Source organism: Heterocephalus glaber, unplaced genomic scaffold, assembly GCF_053883595.1.
Source record: "Heterocephalus glaber isolate CG9 unplaced genomic scaffold, H.glaber_assembly_v1.0 deba00001666, whole genome shotgun sequence".
NCBI classification, from domain to species: domain Eukaryota; kingdom Metazoa; phylum Chordata; class Mammalia; order Rodentia; family Bathyergidae; genus Heterocephalus; species Heterocephalus glaber.
In genome coordinates this window covers 16,850,606-16,874,280 of record NW_028258406.1, presented here as the reverse complement: position 1 = coordinate 16,874,280, position 23,675 = coordinate 16,850,606, and the positions used below count along the sequence as shown (strand labels likewise).

At 36.6% G+C, this 23,675-nt stretch overlaps 1 protein-coding gene across 1 annotated transcript in view; it reads left to right on the top strand.

The window, feature by feature from the left end:
* The window catches only part of Htr2a (5-hydroxytryptamine receptor 2A), a 69,156-nt gene extending 56,737 nt beyond the window's left edge, over positions 1 to 12,419 (top strand). Inside the window, exon 3 of the mRNA XM_004844194.3 lies at positions 8,608 to 12,419. Coding sequence (XP_004844251.1) covers positions 8,608 to 9,410 — 803 coding nt within the window. The 3' untranslated portion in view covers positions 9,411 to 12,419. The remainder of the gene's footprint in view (positions 1 to 8,607) is intronic.
* Positions 12,420 to 23,675: the final 11,256 nt, after the last annotated feature.

The following is a 23,675-nucleotide window of genomic DNA, read 5'->3' as shown; positions in this document are numbered from 1 at the left end:
TCCCCAACCTTCTCTTTTTTCTCCTTCTTATTTGTTTACTCCTCAATCCCCTAAACATTTACTAAGTCCCAATGTGAGCAAAACCAAGTTAGATGCTGGACTGGCTTGCAATAAGTGAAAGACAGGAGGGTCAACCCACTGTCTGGTCCCCCTTCTGCCTCTCTTAAAAGCTTTCTTTCTCTCAATAAATTTTCCTACTCTTAAAAAAAAATAAGTAAAAGGCAAGATATTCCTGCCACTGATGAGATTATGTCTCATAAGGATGATGACCTTTCTAGAGAAAAATTCTGAAGTACTGAAAGTATAAATCAGCACAGCAGAAATGATTAAGGAGATGATGAAGGAAAATAGATTGAGGAAAAGAGTTCTTATTATAGAGAGAAATAATCTGGGGAAGACTTCACACAGGGGATGTACTTTGAGCTTTGTCTTGAAAGAAATGTAGGATGTGTTTTGAGAATATAATCTCCATCCGTATCCCTCCATATCACCCCTATATAATATAGTTGAAGTAAATGGTGTGCTTCCTTAGAAACGTAGCCACCAGACAGATTGTCTCAGTTTCCTATACTCACTCAACTGGCACTCCCAAGCCTCCACTATGTAGAAATTCCAGAGCCCTGAGTGGTTTGTAGAGCTCTTCAGTCACCAATGCCCTCTCAGACCTGCATCCCTGAGGTGTGCTGTCTGGATTTCCTCCTATGATATCCTTCCTTTCCAAGGCTATGCCCTCAGAACACTTTTCTGCTGTACACCTCGTGCCACTGCCACTTGAACTTGGGTTCATTCTCAATCCTTCCAGTCAGTATAGATATAAAAACAGAGACCACGCACTCTGACAAATGGATATGGCAGCACACCAAGCCAACCACCAGGTGAAGACACGTGTGAGAGAAGGCAGTCTTGGAAGCACCTCAGATCACACTATAGGACTAAATGAAAAAACAATCCATGAGTAAAAATTCTTCGAAATATTTTAAGTTGTAACACAAAATAAGAAACAGAAAGAGAACATCACATGATTATGTTAAAAATCAAGAACATTGACTAATTATATGAAGAACAAATGACAAAGGTCTTCTACAGTGGGCTGAACTCTTGGAAATTGCTGAAGCTTGGGGACACCATCGGTTCTCTATAGTGAAATATAATAAATGTGATGCTTTAAAAATCCATGTGCGAGAGAGGCTGCAGGAAGAAGATATGACCACCAGCGGACCAGGACTGTGTGGGCACCTGCTACAGCCTACCTTTCCAGCCACTGTGGCTGTTTCTATCTTCTAGATCAGAGTCTCCAAAATGAGACATATGACATGCAAATACATTCTCCAAGGTTTCAGAAAGAAATATTCCAAAATCTGCTGCTTAAAGCAAATGAGAGAAAAGATAAATACTCTCAAGATGATGTTCGACAATATGTGGCAGATATGATTTTCTTCTAAACAAATCGTTGCTCATGATCATGTTACTAAATAGGCAGCCAAGAAAAAAGCACTGGTTTTTGGTAAATGGTATATCATGCACTTATTTAAAAAGGAGCAATGAGTGACAAGTTGAAGAGTTTTATTTTTATTAATATTATTTTTGATTGCCAAGTCATAATTGTATATTTATGGAGTACAGTGTGAGGCCTTGAAATATGTAAACTTTGCAGAATCATTAAATCAAGCTAATTAACATATCCATCACCTAAACTTACTATATGACTTCTGATTCTAGTATCAAAATAAGAATCTAAAAATTCACTCATCACATGATTCACATTCTCTTTGGGTCTTGTAACATATGTTTGGGTGAAAAAATGATTAATGGAAGTAAATCTGCCCTAAGATAAGAGGGACATGAATGGGCTGCTAGGTGTTGCAGTGACCAGCAACAATCCGTCTCGAAGTCAGAATTCTGTCTCTCCACCCTTCAGCACAAGATCATCACAGTAAAAGCACCACTTCCTGGCTATAATACACAAAGGGAAAGGAACAAGAGTCAGAAGAACCAGAGGCCACAGTACTCGGAATCCCTGATGGAGGCAATTAGGCTTCTGCAGAGTATAACCTTTAGACTTCAGGGATTGCTAGAATATTTTTTTAGTTTAATGTGTACGTAGGGGCTGACATGCATATTTTTAAAATAGATAATATCAGAAACTCTGGCTACGAGGCCCAGGCAATGTAATTTTTCAAAGCTCTACAGGCAATTCTAATGTGCAATCCAAAATAACTGCTATACATGAAAGAAACTAAGTGTTGGTTATGAGGATTTCATTTTTAAACTATCAGTCTGTTTTCAAAGAAGAAACAAACCCAAGTTCAGAGAACTGTAAGGAATGTGTGTGTGTGTGTGTGTGCGCGCGTGTGTGTGTGTAATTTGGTCAAATTTTGGACTATCACAGACCCTAAAACCAATGTTAAGGACTTTAGATATGGTATAGACTTTTATAACTATCATAAAAGATCTGAAAATTTTTGTTTGTTTGTTTTGGTTTGGTTTGGTTTTTTGGTGCCGGGGATCGAACTCGGATCCTTGAGCTTGTGCAGCCGGCGGCGAAACCACTGAGCTAAATCCCAGGCCCAAGATCTGAAAATTTAAAAAAAATCAGCCCCAAGAATTAAGAGAGAGCTAAATAGGAGACTTGATTTTGCCTCTAAATTTATGTGAGAGTCTAAACTGAGCTTGCTAGGCTCAGTTTTCATACCCATGTGGTAAATTTTTTACCGGCCCATAGGTTTTTTTTGGGTTTTTTTTTTGCGATACCTGGGATCAAACTCAGGATCTTGTCCTTTCAAGGCAAGTGTGGTGCCACTGAGCTAAATCCCCGGCCCCTGCCCATAGTATTTTTTAAAAATTGATGTAGAGTGGATGAATATATCTGAAAGTACCTTGCAACATTACAATGTATTATTTAGAGCTACTCAACATTAACTGAAAAAGAAATGTACAACTTTTGGGTAACTGGCAAATTTATCCAGCCCTCGTTTTTGTGTACATCTGCTTTGTCAACAGATCAGAGGCTAGAAGGAATTTAGCAAGTAATGAGCATTGCACTGTTAAAAGGATAGTGCATCCCATCCATCCTAGCTTCCCAATCTATTCAATTCCTTTTTTCCTGCAGTATGAGGATTACCCTGCAACATTCACCAGTAGTACTTTCTGTTAAACTGTTAGTAAATTCCTTCTTACAACTTGAAAAAAAATCAGCATATGTTAAAATGCAAAGAAAGTGTAGTAAATTTTAGGGCCATTGAAATCTATGAGTCAAAATTTGATCTTTTCTGCAAATACCTGAAATACTTATTTCTGTTCCATTCACCTCCTCCACTAGACTCCCACTGTCCTATTCCCTGTGGAGGCCTTGCTACCTAGGAAGGCAACCTTCTGGTTCCCCTAAGGAAAGTACCTTGTAGCAGGAGTACCATTAGGCCTAAAATAGTAAAGCATAAATGTCTAGGATTAAGGATAAAGCCCATCCTCCACAGACCCGGGTTCAGTTAAGGTCTTTATCCAGCCTGTACTGAGACATTTATTCATTAGCAGTGCAAACTGTATGTGCAGAGCCTAAGCAGACCTAAGCTAAAAGAAAGGCACCAAAGCCTTTGGGTTCTTTGGTGTCAGTGTTTCCTTTTCATTCATTGTCTGAATTTTAATAGAAAGAAATAAAAATGTGCTTGGAGGATCTAATTCTGATAGCAAATTGTGATTGCTGTTTTCCACTCCTCAGAAAAAAAAATTAGACAAAATGCAGAGTCACATAGTTCAAGCTACTTTCTGTTTGTTCATAAAGGAAAATGCTTTCTGTGCAAAAATTTCAAGGGAGAGGAGATATCAGGTCTCCAGAAGCGGTTATTATCAAACAAAGCAGCTGGAAAATTATTGTCCTGGGGTTGGCTGTGACCACAATCTTGGATATGAGCCAGTGTCTTCATCTCTTGGTAGGAGCATGGTTTCGAACTGTTTATTGTACCTACAATGCCTATCTAAATGTTCTAGTTCTTTGACAAAATTTCTTCGTCTCTTTATAGAATCTTGCTTTAACTTTCCAGCTAGTCTTTTTACAGACCTTTCCTGACCACTATGAATGAAGCACTGAAAAAGAACGGTATATGGTGTCATTATATTTTTGTTATGTCTAAAGAAGAATGTCATTTAAAGACCTACCAGCTTGATTCTCCCCCTCAAATCAAAGCCTCTTTTCCAGACACAGAACAACCCTGTTTATAACCTAGTATCACATTCTTCTTTTAGAAAGGCTGTGTATTCCAGACACCTAAAATGGGGAATCTCTGCATCAGTGTAAATGGCTCCATCACATTCCCTGGCTGTAGAAGTTGGAATTGAGTTATACCTGAGGGGAGGGAGGAGTGCTTTCCTAACCAAGGACATAGTTCTTAATTCTAAACAGTTGAAGAATTTGACATTCCAGGTAATCCCATATTCTGTTCAATTGAAAATTGCCATTCCTTATAACTTACCAGGTAGCAAACAAATAGGACAAAAAGTTTTCAAGGTAGCAACTTCCTTTGCATAAATCAGGAAATTTAATAGCCAGGACTTTAATAAAAAAAAATGATATACCTTTTTTGGACAGTTGGTATTTTGTTTACATGTATCATGACTAATAGTAATTACTGTAATTCATCACATTGTAAAATGAATCAACAGTTCTAGCTGTACCAAATTAAAATTGATTGAGACCCTTTCTCACCCTGGCAGAAGCTAGTAATTACATCATTGTTACATAGCCAATAGCCAAAACTCTTTTTTAGTTTCTTTTGGTTTATGAAAATCAATTCATAGCATCTAGTGTGGACAAACTAAATAAAATGATTAAAATAAAATAGTATTGATGTATTTTATCTGAATAACTCCGCAGAGAAAGTTATTCCATGTTTGTCTAACATTGGTCGAACATCATCTTTGGGCTAGGCACTACTCTGGGCACTCTTTATATTTGACCCATTTTTTCCATACCTCCACCTACATTAAAGTATGTCAGTGCCAGTATCATATTACTGATGAAGAAGTGAGCATCACAAGGATGAAGTGTGCAGTCCAGGAGCTCAGAGCCATATCCAAGACTCAAATCTAGGGCTATCTTAAATGGATATTAAATGCATCCATTCTAATCAGTGAAACTGCACTGTCTAACAAGACTGTGGATGAATACAGGAAATATCTTCCATGTTCAAAAACTGGAAAAGCAAACACTCTTCTTGGAAATCATGCTTTATCTTTTATGATCAAGAATTTTCTGAAGGATAAGCAGAACTAGTGGGTAAGCAGGGTCTCAGAGGATATTCCTCTTGGAGCACAGACCGTGGCCCATGGAATGTTCTGAACAATGGGTCAGGGACAAAGAGGAATGAAGGAAATGAAAAGTCATAAGCTATGATAAGTGTACTTAGGAATAGCACTGGTGTCTTTTTATCTCTACCTTCAAAGAATATTGAGATGGGCTTGGATAGAAAAGTAACAAATATTGTCATCTAGAACCGTGAAGATAATGGCAAATGCCAATATGAAGGATTTGTGTTAAACATTAAAATACCCGAAGCTAATGTTCCCCACTGCCAGGATGGCCAGGGTAAGGTGATATGAGTTAGGACAGTCAACTTCTGTGGTTTGATAGAGTTGAACTCTGCTCTGACTATGCAGAAGTTAGAGTACACATCCTCAGATGGACCTCTTTCCAGTGGGTGGCAAGAGTCAAGGAGTGGGCCAAGACTCTGGAATGAGTTGGTGTTCTTGGCTGTCGTGAGACCACACCTTAGACTCTACAGAGTGGTCAGAAGAAATATCGGTATACTTTCTGTTATACTGCTCAGGGGGACTGAAAATATAGGCAGGAGTGAGAAAGAAATGTCTTTCTCATCCTTCCTCTCAAACTGTCCCTAAGGTGTCTCTACTTGATTTTCCCTTGGAGGAGTTTTCAATGTATATATTTTTTCCCCTATCCATCCCTACAGATGTCTACATTTTTGCAAAAGAAGTAACTTGGAACCAAGCTATACAGTTAATGATCATTTTCTCTCCTTTCTCATAACCCTGGTTCTTTCTTTATGGTACAAAGAACAAGACATCTCATGATTACCTTAGCCTGAGCAGTCCCAGGCCAGAGACAAGAGCAGACACAACCCATGGGGAATGCAGCCTGCACAGCAAGACCCAACGTCCTTGGCATCGCCTGATCTTCAGAAAGGGCCAAAACCACACAAAACAGTCAGTTGAAGCCCCCTTAAATAAGGTCCTATCCTCATGGAGAGAAATTAGCATTATCACAGGGAAAGTGTCACCTTTTTTCATTTCTGTCCTTCATCTTCCTGAGCTCTGTGCCTGGAGAATCTTTACATGTCTCCCAAATTTCAGTGACAGAGCAACTACATGATCATGCTCCCATATATTATCACATTCTGTACCTCTTAGGTTGGTCAATAAAAGAAAAAACTGTGGCTGCCTTGATTTTGTAATCCTTCCTCATGAATATGCTACTACTAAAAACGTGATGCTTTTATGCAACATTTTGAATGGTATGTCTATAATGATATTAAAGAAATATGAAATGTCTATTTAGGAATGAGAATGGTATTGTGATGCTAGGTACTTCTAAAACTGCATAGCTTTTAGATCTATATAGTGAAACACTCACAAATTGAATGATATATCTGAGATTTGCTTCAAAATAACACGGCATACATAGCAGCAGGTGGGAGTATGAGTAAAACAAAATTGGTCTTGAGTGGATAATTGTGAAAACTAGATGACAGGTTCAATATGATGAGCTTTTTTTGCTCTTCTTTGGGGGGGCTTTGCATATGTTAAAATGTTTCCATCATAACATATCTTTGGTAAAGTATTCAAATTGGTTAGAATTATTCTAAATTAATATTAGAAAATCATATGTTTCAAAAATACTTTCAAATATATGTGCCTTTTGATTTAATGTTAAATGGAACAGGAAGACCTAAAAATATACATAAAGTACTGCATAGATAAAAATATATGGAGGATGTTTAAATTTTTAAAAATGCATTACAGTAAAAGACACATTGTCATTAAACTCCTTCAAAGCACTCTCCCTCACTTTGAATACACTTATCCCAACATTCTTGGCATTTTCTGAAGCAATTCTAGAGTCTGTTTTCATGATTGTTGTCTTAGTTACTTTTCTCTTGTTTCTGAGACAAAATACCTGACACCAAAAGTTAAAGAAGGAAAGGTTTATTTAGTTCACAGTTTGTAGAGGTTTCAGTCCATAATTGGCTGCCTCTAAGGTAAGGTGGCATGGCAGATAGGCATTGCAGAGGAGAAACAGTTCATGGCAGGCAGAAGGTAGCAGAGCAAGCAAGAAACAAAACAAGCCTCTTTCTGTCCCTTATATTGTATTTGGGCTACTGGGATTAGGGTGGCACTGAATCAATCAGTGACTGATTTAGTAATCACACACCCTTAATCCTACCACCATTAATCCTAGCATTACACCATGAATCAATCACGCACTCTAGATTCAGCCACCTTTGAAAAAGCCCCACCTATGATTGCATGAGGCTTTGGGGGAACATCTAGACAAGCCATAACAAGTGTCTATGCTGACAAGTGCCATCAGTGGAAAGGCAGGCTCATAAAAACAGGCATCCTCAGCTACCTTAGTCACTGAATAGGGCATACTTTATGACTTTTGGTTCTTCCCTAAAGTCAATATTATCAAAATGTAAATATTTTTAATTGACTCAAGATATGCAGACAGCCACAGCAACATAACTAAGGACACTCACTCACCACAGAGGACTTCTAGAATTCCTTCTGAAAGTGGCAGCAACTAAGAGATAAATGTGTTCAAAGTGAGGGGGAGTATCCAGGGGTGGAATTAATGAAAATATGTCTTTTACTGTAATACATTTTTTAAATTTTCTCATTTACCTTATCTTTTATCACACCTCATATACGCATCTCAAATGGAAACGGAAGAAGAAATGTTAGTTGTGGTTGAACCCTGGCTACTGAGAATACATCTTGTTTTCACTTTTTTGTTACATTTTTGTATTTTCCAAACTTACTAGAAAGAAAATATACTAAGTTCATAATTTTACAAAGTTTTTATATATAAACTGTGCTCATGATATACTGTTAGGTGAAGAAAAAGTTTACAGAACCATTTATGAAGTAGAATCTCAGTTCTATTTTATAATGTGTGTACACAGCATGTGTGTTTATTTAAAATAAACAGCATCAAATTGTTTGTGGCAGTTATTTCTGGATTATGGTATTATTGGTCATTTTTATTTGTGTTTCTTTGCCTATGTGTGTTTTCTTCAATTAATAAATAAAATGTTATAGTCATAAAAATATGGCATGAAAAAGGAAAGCTAGATTTACCATAATCTTTTATACATAAAAAGGATTATTTAGGGTAATACAACATATGAGGAGCTATCTAGTGCATACACATAAAACAGATAAATGCCAAGGAATATAAATTCTCCTTGAAAGCCTATATTAAGCTTTTAAACAAGGTTGATACAAAATCCTTGGAACAGCCACAATTATGTGGTGATGCACTTTCCTCTGTGAGCTCAACTCCTGAATCATGCTGTTTCATTTTCTGTTTCTGTTCAGGTATATCCATGCCAATCCCAGTCTTTGGGCTGCAGGATGATTCCAAGGTCTTTAAGGAGGGGAGTTGCCTTCTCGCTGATGACAACTTTGTCCTGATTGGTTCTTTTGTGTCATTCTTCATCCCCTTAACCATCATGGTGATCACCTACTTTTTAACTATCAAGTCACTTCAGAAAGAAGCTACTCTGTGTGTTAGCGATCTTGGCACACGGGCCAAATTATCTTCTTTCAGCTTCCTGCCTCAGAGTTCCCTGTCTTCAGAAAAGCTCTTCCAAAGGTCAATCCACAGGGAGCCAGGATCCTATGCTGGCAGGAGGACTATGCAATCCATCAGCAACGAGCAGAAAGCTTGCAAGGTGCTGGGCATTGTCTTCTTTCTGTTTGTGGTGATGTGGTGCCCATTCTTCATCACGAACATCATGGCTGTCATCTGCAAAGAGTCCTGTAATGAAAACATCATCGGAGCCCTGCTCAATGTGTTCGTTTGGATCGGGTACCTCTCTTCAGCCGTCAACCCCCTCGTCTACACACTGTTCAATAAAACCTACAGGTCGGCCTTTTCACGGTATATTCAGTGTCAGTACAAGGAAAGCAAAAAACCTTTGCAGTTAATTTTAGTGAACACTATACCGACTTTGGCTTACAAGTCTAGTCAACTCCAAAGGGGACAAAAAAAGAATTCTAAGAAAGATTCCAAGACCACAGATAATGACTGCTCTATGGTATCTCTAGGAAAACCACATCCAGAAGATGCTTGTACAGACAATATCCACACCATGAATGAAAAGGTTAGCTGCGTGTGATGGACTGGTTGCCATGGCAGCTGTGGAGGGCACACCAAACCAGACTTCACCTATCAGGGGAGCAGAGAAAATAAGGAGATTAGAAAAAATTAGGCCCCTCTAATGGATCTGAAAATAATGTCTATATGGTTCATTGTATGCTGTCAGTGAAAAGCAGGATTAAATGCCACAAAACATGCACTTCAAAAAATGTTCTGACAGCATTTCAGCTGTGAGCTTTATGATACTTTTAACATTGTAAGTGATATCTTTAAAATAATTAGCTTTTATTGTGCAATTATAATGAGGCCCTAAATAAATCTAACTTCTATTATCAAATGGAAACCTTGCTATTTATGTTGATTGATGGCATGAGATTCCATTGGTTATCTGATGCTGTAAATAAAAATAATTGTAAATAGTGAAAATTTTGTTTAATGGCCTCTTAAATAAACATCAGTTCTCTTTAAAATTTTCCATGACATATATTTTGAAAGGAAAAAAAAGACACTGAGACAGTACTATGAAATCTGTATTGGTAAGGTAATTAAATGAAATATTTGACAACACTTTTCATTCCTGCTTTTTCATAGATGCCATTTTTAAATATTTACAAGGTTGCTGGCAGTTGCTGCATTTCAAGTTAATTATCCAAAGTGGAAAAGATTTAAACATTATTGAACAGTTATTGCTGCTTTCTCTTCTACTTGTGCTTTACTCTGAATTTCCAGTGTGGTCTTGTTTAATATTTGTTCTTCTATGTAAACTATCAAAAGGACAATTTAACATTGCCAAATACATGTCTAGAAATTGCTTCTCTTAAACAGTACCACAAAGGTATTTAGTAACTCGCTGTAAAGGTACTGCATTGCGCATGAGTTCCTTTGAACAGTAACAGTATGTTAATGTCACTGTGTCAGGGTTGAAAAATAAACTCAGGTTCTGGCTGTTAACAGTATAAAGTTTTAGGACTTCTCTGTACAAAGCAGGTGACTTTCCTATTGATACTCATCAGGTAAACTGATGCCTTCAGATTAATACTTATATTATTTATTAAAATGATTTAGCTTGGTTCCATAATCATCTATTAAGCATATACTTATGGGTGAGGCAATTTTCTAAGCACTAGGAATATTAAAATAATTAATTTAATAACTTAAATTATTAAAATAATTAAATTTAAAATTATTAAATAAAATAAAGTAAGATCCTTGCCTTTTTAAAAAAATGACTAAACTGAAATGAGCTTTCTCAAAAAAACATAAACAGACTTATTTTGAAAGTCAACTCAACTTATTTACTTCTCACCTGTCTCAGAAGCAAATTTATTTCAGTGCTGATGGTAGTTTCCTCAGCAAAGTTTTCTGATTGGTTACCGATGAATCCCAAGCAAGCAAGAAAGGGGGCAAATATCATTTGAGATCAAACATTGTGATTAATATGCACCTCAATCTGGATGCAATATAAATATCAAAGTTTTGAACAAAATTTTTGTTTCATCCCTCTAAAAATGCACTCATTTTAGTATTGCTGACACTGAACTCCCTAATAAAAAAAAGCAGGTAAATATAATGTTTTGTAGAAATGGTTACTAAAGAGAGAAAAAGATGAAAAGTAGTTAATCTACCTTGACATTGTAATAGTCAAGGTTAAATTGTGCATTTTTACTGAAATCAGTGTTAGATATGTGATTACAATGGTGATGCATTTCTATTGGATATAATGTAGTTTAGCCATAAGACTTTGAAAATTAAACAAAATAGAAAGCATCATTATGCAATTTGGAACTGTATTGGGGCTATCCTAATTATGTTCTTACAGATCTAATTTGAAACATGGTTCACATTTTCAAAGCTAGGATCTATAATATGCCACTAGTACCAAAGGTGCATTTCAACTGAATTACTCCTTAAGGATAATGCCATTCAAAATGATGAAAATGTAAATGGTAAAGTCTCTCATGTATTTTGCCTTAGTTTATAACTTTGCACATTTCATTATATATTAGAGAAAAGATTACAGATTCTACCCCCCATACACTCAATCTTGATCAGAATGAAAATAAATAAATATTGCCTGACAAATGTCTTTTGATTAAACATACATAACAATGGTTACTGTGGGGTTTTTTGCTCCAAAAGTATCTACTTAAATGTATATAGATATGTGTACCTGTATATATGTACAGACAAGTTTCCATGCACTTTATTCAATATTTATATATTTATATGGAAGAAGAGCAAGTCAATGAGAACATTCAGTATTTACACATGTGTGCATGTTTGTATCATGTTGATTTAAATGTGAATTCATGTTCTAATATTCCTATGACCTTCCATTACCGTCAAAGGAGGTTAAAGTGTAACAGAGTTTTATCTTTTAAATAAACTGGAAGTTGCTCTAATTTTGTGGAAAGACTTTAAAACAATTCTGTAAGGATGACAAAAACAATAGTCCATATATAGAATTTATTGATTTTTTGAGCCCTTTGTTTAGTCTGGGGACTTCCTGAGCACTATGGCTTTTTAAGTACACTCCTCACCCGAGTGGAAGAGTCCGCGACAAAGGACTCACTCCTAGACAAAATTAAAGTAACAAAGTAACAACCTTACTCTACTTTAGGTTGATTAATAGATTCATCTACACTTAAGAAAGAAATTAAATGCCGTAGTCAGGGAAAACTCAGTTTAAAGCATATGTAATATACTTGGCCACAGCGCCACCTCATGGTCATTTTTTAAAGTGCCACCATAGCCAAGTTGAACTAAATTATCATACTGCTTTTAGCAAAGGGTGCTTTTTCCCATTTGTGCATCAATGAAACGTTTATACAGTGTTCAATTATTCTGTGCCATATGTAACAAATACAGTGAAGATTATTTTATGTACTGATTTTAATCGAGGTGATTCTAAAATATATCATGAATGAACAATTAATTGTAAATAAAGTACACTCAAAAACAAATGCAAATTTGCGTGAGTTCATAACTGTGTCTACTAAAGAAAATTGCCCAAAATCTTCCAGGTCATCAGGCTGGGAACACAAACTAACAGTCTGATACTTTGAGAATAAAATGTCCATGCTTCTGGAACTCAGCTATGTCACAGAGCTGAGACTCACCTAGTTGAATTAGTTTAATAGTTATGATTCAGTTTTCAGTTTCTACAAAAGACAGATGTTCCGTGTTTGATTACTCTGTCTTGTTCCACACAGTGCAGTAACATAGAGAATCGCTAGTGCACCCTAGGTTGTGCACAAAGGTGAACATGTGCACATTACCACACACACACACACACACACACACACACACACACACTCGTTCCTTCAGGAATTAAAGTGAACGAAGGAGATATAGCTTTGTTAAGTAAACTGCAAAGCTGCCTGATTCATCACTTCATCTTTCAGTGTAGGTAAAGTACATGAAATATGGACAGTAGATGTTTTTTCAGGTGGCTATAAGTCCATGTGATGAGTATCTGCCACGTGCCAGGCATTAAACTGGTTGATTTGCTCACATGAATTTAATGGATTTTACATCGATCCTACCAGTAGGATTATTCCCTTTTTTTTACAGAAAAGAAAAAACTGAGATTCAAAGCAGTGAGTAGCAGGTCCGAATCACACAGCTGGTAATAAAAGTGGCAAGCTCAAGCCTAGGACATCTGATCCCAATACATAAATTATTTTCTCCAACTTTGTGTGGTACAAAGGAAAGAGGAACTTCAGAACCAAAACACAAAAGTTCTCATCTTATGGTAGCTCTTCAACAGGCTATGAGTTTGGACTGTTATTTAAGAACCTTGTACCTCTAAGCCAGGTATGGTGGGACATGCCTATAGTCCCAACACTCAGAGGCTGAGGCAGGAGGATCACCGTGAGTTCGAGGTCAACCTGGGCTACACAGTGAGTTCAATGTCAGCCTGAACTATAAAAGGAGACCCTGTCTCAAAAAAAGAAAAAAAAAAGAACCCTGCACTTCAATTACCTTGTCTCTAGAATGGAGTCACTAGTACCTGTCCTGGCTAACGAACAGAGTAGCTTAGATCAGGTCATAGTTATAGCTGTGCATGGTAACTTTTTAAAAAGCATATAAATGTTATAAATATGTTGCTATTTTAAAAAGAAAGGTCTATCAATTATTAATCATCAGATGAAACTCTACATAAAATTATGGGATAGGCAATCTTTTCACTCATCATTTAAAATGAGAAGCATCATTTAAAATGATTCTCATGTTTAAAAGTAACTTTATGCTACCCCCCTTGTGCTCCCCATGATGCAGAATCCCCTTCATCAGACTCTTTTTACTGCTTTCATTAAAATTACCCATCCTACATTCAATTTCTCAGTCTACCCTCTGATAGAGTACTCATAATTAGTTCAAGATAATAAACCACTGCATGTCATTGGCATCTCTTCAGTTTTCCACCATGATCAACATCTAAAAGTCAGAAACTAAAAGCAAACACTTTAGACACCAAGGAGACAAAGGAGAAAGAAATTCGGGAATAAGAAATATTTTTCTTGTGTCCTTCAAATGAACTACAGAAAAATGGGTACCTTTATACACTTCAGAAATTCTACAACCTTTTATGACTTAATATTGAATTTCAATCCACAACAATGGTGTCTCTGAAAGAAACTTTAAAGATTTCATTCTAAACTGGTAACATTAATACTATACTAAGCTTTTCCTCAAGTTTGATGGCCAGTGGATATTTGTTCCAATAAATATGAAATAAGACAAACTTTCTCTGTTAATTTCTAGTTAGTTACATGTGGCTTGCAAAAACAAATGTTTTCCCTTTTTCTCCCTTAATAATATACACACCAATCTTAACTCCATTCTTCCTTGTTGGTATTCAACACCAGTGTGTTCATGGAGCCAACACATTATGGGACATTTTCCTACCAAGCTGAAGCCACTTTTCTTGTAGACCAGTTACTGCAGAAAACTGAGACAGGAAACTGAGGTCTAGTCAGCTTCTCTTCTCTGACTTTGTGCAAGTCTCAGCTTCTTCTCCCTTCACTGTGTGGTGAAGGACTTAGAGATGATGATCTTACCAGAAGTCTCTCCTTGATCTAGGCTTACCTGAATGCTGGAGGGTCCAGTCAAGACCGATGAACCAAGCAAGGCACAGCTGAATGTACCATGAATATTCTGGAATTCACAAACTTCATATTCTCTTAAATTTTCTAGGTAAATTTCAAATAAATGATGACTTTAACACATATAAGAATCATGGGACAAATCAAATTATTAACAATCTAAGAAGTTTCTTAGATATGAAGCCAAAAGTCAGATACCAGCATAAATGTTTCCTACCATGGCATTTTTCTCATAATTGGCCTCTCCTTTGTAGTTTCATGGCTACTGTATAAGATACTGAGTAATTTTTTTTAGCCCTCCAGGCTCTCTGAAGAACAACTGCTCCCACTATTTGAGTCAAATTTCTCCAAAGGGTTAAATTTTAAAACCTCAATATATTAAAAGTGAGATTTTTTTTTTATGCTCACTCAAGTGGGAGGTAGCTCCTTGCCCCTAAGGCTGAGTTCTTAGGCACTAGTTATCACCACTTCTCCTGGAAGGGACATTGATGAACCCAAGGAAACCCAGCTCCTCTCTTCAAAATGTGGAGTCTAGGCTGCCATCCCAAGCTCCTAGAGCCAAGAAGCTGAGCCAGTCCCAGCACCCAGAAGGAAGCTCCCCCGCCACCATCCCAAGCTCCTAAGGCAGAGAAGGTGAGCCGCACAGGCACCAGAAGCACACCCCCACACACACCCGGAAATGAGAAGACACATAAACAAGCCTCAAAAACAGACTTCTGGATCACCTACAGCAACCCCAAAGGGAAACGAGATGGAACAATCTGATACTCAACCACCTGGACTCTCTGAACTGGCAACAAAAGAGGATCTGGGAAAAAGGAAATCAGAAATAATTACTCAGATAACAGCAAAGATTTTGCTCATGGTGCAAGACATGATTAATAAATCTAGAGAGGACACAGATAAAAAAATAGAGGACCTGAGGAACATGATGGAATCCCAACATAGGAAACAAATGGAATTCATAAAAAAGATACAAACAGATTTCCAAGAGATTAAAAACTCCATCGAAAGTCTGCGCAGCAGAATGAACCAATGTGAGGATAGAATTTCAGATATAGAAGATAAGATTGCAATTAGTGACCAGGAAAAGAAAAATTGCTTTAAAATTGTAAAGGAACATGAGAAATCAATCCAGCAGCTGCTAGAAGATACAAAGAAGAATAACATAAGACTGATTGGAGCCAATGAAGAAAGAGGAGAGAGTGCAGATGACATAAAAAAACTCTTCACAGAAGTGATGGCAGAAAACTTCCCAAGGAGGGGAAAAGAACTTGACATACAGATAAGTGAGGCATATATGACTCCAACTAGCCTTAATCAAAAAAAACTACACATCGGCATATAATAGTTAGGATTGCAGAAATCCAACAGAAGAACAAAATTCTACAAGCAGTGAGAGAAAAGAAACAAATCCCATACAAAGGAAAGCCCATCAGAATCACAGCAGACTTCTCAATGCAAACCTTCAAGGCAAGAAGAGATTGGAGTGATGTATTTCAAGCCCTAAAGGAAAACAGCCTCCAACCCAGATTGATGTACCCTGCAAAACTATCTTTCAAAATGGATGGAGAAATAAGATACTTTCATGATAAAGAGCACCTCAGGAACTTCATGAATATCAAACCGGCACTCCAAAAAATTTTAGACAATATCCTAGGAGAAGACAATGAGGATCACAACCCCAGGAAACCCAGCAGAGTGAATCCATTGGGCGTGACAAATTAAATGCAAAGGGGGAGAATCCGACAAAAAGAAAAAGTCATGACAAGGCTTTTAAAACTTTTGACTTCATCTCCCTAATGAGTGTGTAATTCAATCTTGTTATTGTACTGATTAGTATTTTTTCTGATTCTAGAGTTGCACACTTTTCCTTGTGCTGTACTGGCTATTTATCATCTTCTTATGTCTACTTTTTAATTGGGTTGTCTATTAATGAGCTCTAAGAATTCTTTATATATTCTGGTCATAGGTTATATGCATTGGAAATATGGTCTGTTTAAGGACTACTTTTAATTTTAATGATGTCATTTCAAGTTCTAAATTTTGATGGAATCTCATTTATTAATTTTTTTTTCTTTTATACATCATGTCTTTTGTATACTAGGTAGTTCTTGCCTACCCTGAATTCATTAATATTTTCTCTTATAATTTCTTCTTAAAGTTTTATACATTTAGGCTTTCATATTTAAGTTCATAGGTCCCTTCAAGTTATTTTCATGTATGGAAATAAAGACTTGAGGTTAATTTTTTATATATGGATACCAGGTGTTCTAGTGCTGTTTGCTGAAGACACTATCTATTCCTTGGCTCTTGAATTGAGTTTATATTCTATAAAATGCTAATGTTAAATAATCTTTCAAAACTCAGTGGACCATATATGTGTGGTTCTATTTCTAGATTCTCTGTTTTATTCCAATGATCTATATGTCTTTCCTTACACCAACACTGCCTTGATTACTGTAGCTTTAGAAGAAGTCTTAAAATTAGGTACTAAACCTCTTCCAACACTGGTGTGGTTTTTTTTAACTTTTCTAGGTCCTTTGTACTCCTACATAACTTTTAAATTTCAATATCCAATTCTTTATTTATAGCAAGTATACACAGACCTGAATTTTTGTGTAAATCTTGTGTTTTCTAATCCTGCTAAATTCAAGTACAAGTTCTAGGGGCTCCTAGAGATTTCTTAGTATTTTCTCTGTAGATGATCATTTCATCTACATACAAAGATTTTGCTTCTACCTTGCCAATCCTATCCTAATTGTGTCATTTTATTGCCAGACTATTTTGGTGGGACCTAGGTTTCAAAGTTTAATGGACAGATAAAGAGTAAGCATATCTGCCCTTGTTCCCCACCTTAAGGAGAAAGCATTGTATCTTCTCCATTCATATAAGGCGTGCTTGCTGGAAGTATGGAGTACATGTCTTTAATCTATTGAGAAGGTTCTGTTCTACTTCTAGTCTCCTGATAGCTTTTACCATGAACAGCTGTTGAATTTAGTCCAATACTTTTTCTCCAACTAGTGACAGGATCATATGGCTTTTTCCTTTCCTCTGTTAAAATGATGACTTTTGGGGGTGGATCTTCCAATGCTGAACCAACACTGCCATCCCTATAACAAAACCACTTTTTACATACTGCCAGATCTGACTTCTAATAGTTTGTTTTGTTAAACAAATTTCTATCTATGTTCATACTTTTTTCTTCTATTATCTTTATCCAGTTTTAGGTTTAGCAAAATGTTGAGCTCCTAAAATGAGAGGAGAAGTGTTCCTTCTTTTTTCTGCTTTAATTGTTTGATATAATTTATCAGTTAAAATGTTTATGAGCCTGCTGTTGTCGTATAGGTATGTTTTCAAGCTAGGAATATACTTTCTTTAATAGGTGCTATTCAAATTTTATATTTCCTCCAGAGTTAGTTTCATTAATTTGTCTTCCAAGGTACTTCTTAGAAGTTGTCAAATCTATTTCAAAACAGATTTTTGAAATATGCTTTCTATATCCTTTTAAATTCTGTAAAATCTGTGGTAATGTCTCCTAGATCTTGATATTGTAATTAAAAAAATGTATAATTGATATTGTGTAACAGGAAGAAAAGGTCTAAAGGAGCAGGAAAAGTGGGAGGGGTAGGGGAAGGGAAAGAAGGGAAAAGAAAAAATATGAGAAAAGGAAAAAAATGGAAACAAGGTCTTTGCAAATAGGGAAGGGTGGAGGGGTGAAGGGAGGGCAAGGGAAGGGGAAAAAAAAAAGGACCAAGATACATAATGTAAGGTACAAGATCTCAGTGATGAATGTAACTGTATTTTACACCGAAAATGTACCAAAAAATAAATAAATAAAAAATAAAAGTGAGATTTTTGCTGAAAATGAGCCAGTCATTTCAGTTTTTGTTTATGATTAAGATTATGAGATCCTAAAATAATGCTTATTCTATCTTCTAAAGCACAGCACAACTTGTACTTCCTGTCCTACATTATTTTTTATATATTAAAGAGTAATATATGCCATTATTCAGATCATTTTGTCTTAAATGGAAGACCTTAAATAGCAGATTATTTGTATGGGACACAAACCCAGGAAGCAGATAGAATTAGGGAAGAAGGAAAACTTTACTTAATTGTGTGGTAGCAAAGGTGTTGGGCATGTAACTAAAATACATTGAAATTGGGTTGAAGAATTGGTGCAACAAACTTCCTATCTTGTCAATAGATTTTTTAGTGGGGGTCCACTGTGCTATGTTATACATAAGACACGGGAAGTGTGGGAGACTTGGTGATGGAACTACTCCTTTTTTTTTAATGGAATAAAATATTTTGGGGAAGGATTATCCAGTCCTCTTTACAATATTTATGTATATTTTGTTGAGTCCTCCAACTTTGTCACAAATTAGCCTAATTAATATGAGGGCAAATTAACAGGCACACCCAATGATCCTATCTGAGACGCTGCCCCTTGTAGCAGTGCTATGCCCTGAGAGTGGTGCTTCAGCCACTCTCCACACTGATGAGAAGCAGAGTAACGTGGGCCACTGACAAGTGTTCACAATGTGGAAGTGAGAGATTAGCTTTAAAGGGGGAAAAAGAAAATTAGAATATTCACAATCACTATTTCCAGGCTTCACTTATTAAAGTTCTGCATCCAAAGACCCAGGTTCACAATGGAGCATACAAAGAACAATATGTAAATAGACTTGACCATATCCAGAAACTCATTAGGTCCACTCAAAATAGTAAATCTTGTCAAACATAGAATTATAATCATGATTATGATGCAAATATTAAGTTATCTCTATACTTAGGATAATAAATAAATTATTGAAGCTATATGTGTATTTATATAATGTACTACTTCAAGAAATTTAATGACTAGAGCCAGAGATTTAGCTCAGTGGTGCCGGCACCTACCTGGCAAGCACAAGATTGTGAGTTTGATGCCCGGTACCTGAAAAAAAGAGAAATTCAATGACTTCAAAAGACAAACTATTATCCTCTTTGATAAGTACATATATCCTTTATTGGAATTAAGTAGCAGCTTACATTGCTAATGGCTGTCAGTCATCCTACTTGATTCTAAGAGTTCAGGCAAAGTACAGCTAGCTATTTGTAGCTAGGTAGCAATATATATAGAAATTAGCACTGTTTTGACATTTTGGAAACAGTGAAATCAAGCCCAGAACAATCTCCCTTACTATGAGAGGGATACTAGAAAAAGAAATATAGAAGAAGATAATATTTATTATTTAATTTTTATTATTTAATTTTTAATAAATATTTAATATTTATTGAGCAATGCTTTTATGCTAAGAGCCTTAACGTATATTATTACGATATAATCAGTGAGGAAAGTGGAAATTTGACCAGTTTTACCAAGGCAAGGTATAGAATTCAAATGCAGATCTGTGTGCCTGTTAAGCATTCAGTTTCCTATGTGTACCTTGATAATGGTCAGAAATATTTTCTATAAGGAACCAAAGTGTTTGTTTTAGGTTTTGAGGTCCATGGAGCCTGTCACAATCACTCAACTGTGATGTTATAGTGAAAAAGTAGCCCTAGACAATAAGCAATTAATAGGACATGACTTTGTTCCAATAAAACTTTATTTACAGAAATAGGCTGTGATCCAGATTTGGTCCTTGTACCATAGCAGGGCAACCCTTAGACTACACTACCCAACAACAATAACAATTACAACAAATACAACAACTATAATATGTACTCCTACCATCACAACTATCTATTTGAACTCTTATTGAATGTTAAGTATTGTGTTACTTTCTTTAATACTGTATATCACTTCATTTAATCCCTATAATACTAATACTACACACTTGGAATTGTTATCTCCATTTTATTTGTAAAGAAACTAGAAATTAAAGTATTTCCCCATAGTTCACCTATAGTCAATCAATGATAGAGCTGGATTTTAAGTGAACACCCATTTTCTTAGGTACTTGTTCTCTTTCCTCCTAACCCAGCAGTCTCAGAGCACTACTCTACCGTGGCTGCATCATGCCTGTGACTGTATGTCCGAAGTTTGACTTAGGAGGGAACCTCAATAGAGCTCTAATCTTTGAAAAGACACACTTCCTCCTAAAGTCTCCTAACTTACAGGGTAAATCTGATTTTGTTGAATAAACATCACTTCAATCCATAATCAGCATAATTCTCTCTATATAGGATCATGCTTGATCAGTTAAGACAGAACAATGACATAATTGCTGCTGTCTCTTCTTTTGGCTCACCTTCATGTCCAGAGAACATATTAATTTCCTCCTAAATGATGGGGGAAATGCATAAACTCTATGTTCTTTATTTCAGTAGAATTATATTCAAAAATATATTTCTGATATGTTCTTCCTACTTCTTGCACTAATCAATAAAAGGAATGAATTTGACGGAAAAAATACTATTTTAAATGAGTGTCAGACATACTAATTAGGGAGACTGAAAAACCTACAAGTCCCTTTAGGAACATGGAGTTTATTCTCAGGACACAAGTGGAAATGAGTAAACAGGAATCAGTTACATCACATAGTCCTTACAGAAGTACAGATACACACAAACCACTTCATAGCTAATCCAAGTCTGCCTCAAGGATACAGAAATAACCTCCTCCATTTTCATCAACGACTTCAAACATCCACAAGACTCAGTTTCTCTCTATCCACCTGTTTCTGCCTATTCCTCTTTTGCTCATTCTCTTCCTACCAATCAGTTTCCATCTAGCTTGTTACTCATTGTATGTGCTCATTCAGGGTCCACCATGGTCTAGTATGACTTCTCTCCACATGGTGGACTTTCATCTTCCATAATTGCCACCCATTACTTGTTTGTCTCTGTACCTCCTTGCACAGACTTGTAAAGAGAGCTAATCAGGTTGGTCCAAGTTCTCTGTGCATAGACTGAGATTTTGTTCTGAGAAATCCTTGCAGGCTGTTGACCAGATTCTGGCCATATGCTATTTCCAATCTAATCAGTTGTGGTGGACTGGGTAGAATGTTTCCACAAATAGATCCCTTGACAAAAGAGTTTTCAGACAAAAGAGTTTTCAGACAAAAGAGCCAAGGTGGTGTGTGTCACTGGGTGTAAATATTAATCAATATTTTTTCTGAAAAGAAATAAAATTTACTGGCTTCCTTTTCAGACAAAGGTGGCCATCTCTTTCAACCAGTACTCCCATTTCTTACTTTACATTTTTCCTTCTAAGTAACTACTTCCAATTTCCAATCCAAAGTCTAATCTGCAAAAGAGAACCTTCACAACAGTTGATACTTTAAAGAATATTACCAAGAAGCAAGTTAGCCGGTTTTCTTTTATGGGTAAACCTGCAAAATAATCATCACTAAAAATATACAGGGCTTAATATGAAATCCTTGGGAAACAACAGGTAGGAGGTGAATCAAATGCAATGATGTTTTTCCAATGTTCACCCTGAGAGTTGTGATTTGATGACCTCAGCAAGCAATTATGGTACACCATGATTAAAATAGTCACATTACAATCTAGAGAAAATTGGACAATTTAGAAAAAAAACTATGCCAAACCTCAGTAGAGGAGAAAAATCATTTGGTAACAAAATTAGAAAAAGTTTGTTATAGGGTTGACACAGCCTTCCAACCATCAGATCCACTGATGTTACAACCTCGTTTCTACAAGAGGAAACACACAGGATGTTCTTACTCCCTTCCTTAAGATCTACATCTGGAAACACTGGTTGGCTCAATCATCAAAATACACCCATCGCCCCACAACAAACCACTATCATCTCTTAGCTGAATGACAGCTGTAAACCCTTCTGAGTTTCCTGGCTTCCCGCCCAGAAAGTCTGTTTACAAGACAATAGCCAGATTAGTTCTTTTAAAATTAGTCTCCTGTTCAGAAGCCTCCAATGGCTCTCCATCTCAGGCAGAGTAAAAGTTCACGAAATTCCTATATAATCTGACCCAATCTCTATCTCTCTGAGCTTTTCAGCCCTGGCTCTGACCAGCCACACTTTACTTCCTGCTGTTCCAGAATGTGCCAATGGGACAGATGGGAGCTACCATAGTGGAGAAAAAAGATTGAGAAAACAAAGTAAACCCCTGGGCACAAAAATAAAACCCTTTATATCATGGCAAGTTGCTTCACTACCCTTGCGTTTTTTCAACAGACCCATCATGAGACCCTGATAGAAGCACAAAAGCAAAATGTTTATACAAGATGATAGAATTATTACCAAGATGAAAGAGAAACTAGTACACACTCCACTCCTCATTTCATAATAGCCACAGGTAAGCATCCTTTCTAGACACAGTAGGAGAAGTGCTTCTACCTTTGAACCTTTATAAATTAAACAGCAAAGTAAAATATAGATAATAGGAAACAAAAAGATAGATCTTTAGTTAAACAGAAGGGGACAAAGAGATGAAAGGAAGTGAAAGAGGGAAGCAGAGGAAAAAAATTAAGATGTGCTATGTTATGTACATGAACCAATTCCCAATGATTAATGTGATCATTACATACAGCAAACATGTACCAATAAAAGTAAAATTTTAAAAAAACAAAGCTCCTAGTAAATATATGTCTTCCTTATTTATTTCTTTACTTCTATATAAAATATAAGAAGACTAATCTATTCAATAGACATAATATGCAGAAAATAGATATCCAGATAGAGAAACAGAAGATAGAAAAAAAAATTTTCAATCCAAAAGTCACTGAAAATCTCCCATGAGTCAAGACAACATAATCGTGGAGACCTTCTACCACAGTGTGGTATGAAGGAAACATCATTGATTCATTCAATGATGAAATTTACAACAATGGTTATTAATAATCAAGCATCTGGTCATGCAGAAGACGCCGAATCACCCCGCTGCAGACAGGCAGGTCTGCCCACACCCTACCGAGGTCCCCAGTCACGCGGAACACACACCGAATCAGCCCGCTGGAGACAGGAAGGTCTGTGCATGCCCTACTGAGGTCCTGAGTCGCGTGGAAGACACAGAATCACCCCGCTGCAGACAGGCAGCCACCTGATTCCACACTACAAAGACGCAGAGGACACCAGACCACCAGACCAAGGTACTGAGTCCCACTGTTCCCGGCCCAGAGGTAGGGGCTTCTGAGCTGACCTCCCACTGCTCCTGGTCCAGAGGAAGGGGCTTCCCAGTCACCATCCCTCCCGCTGCTCCCAG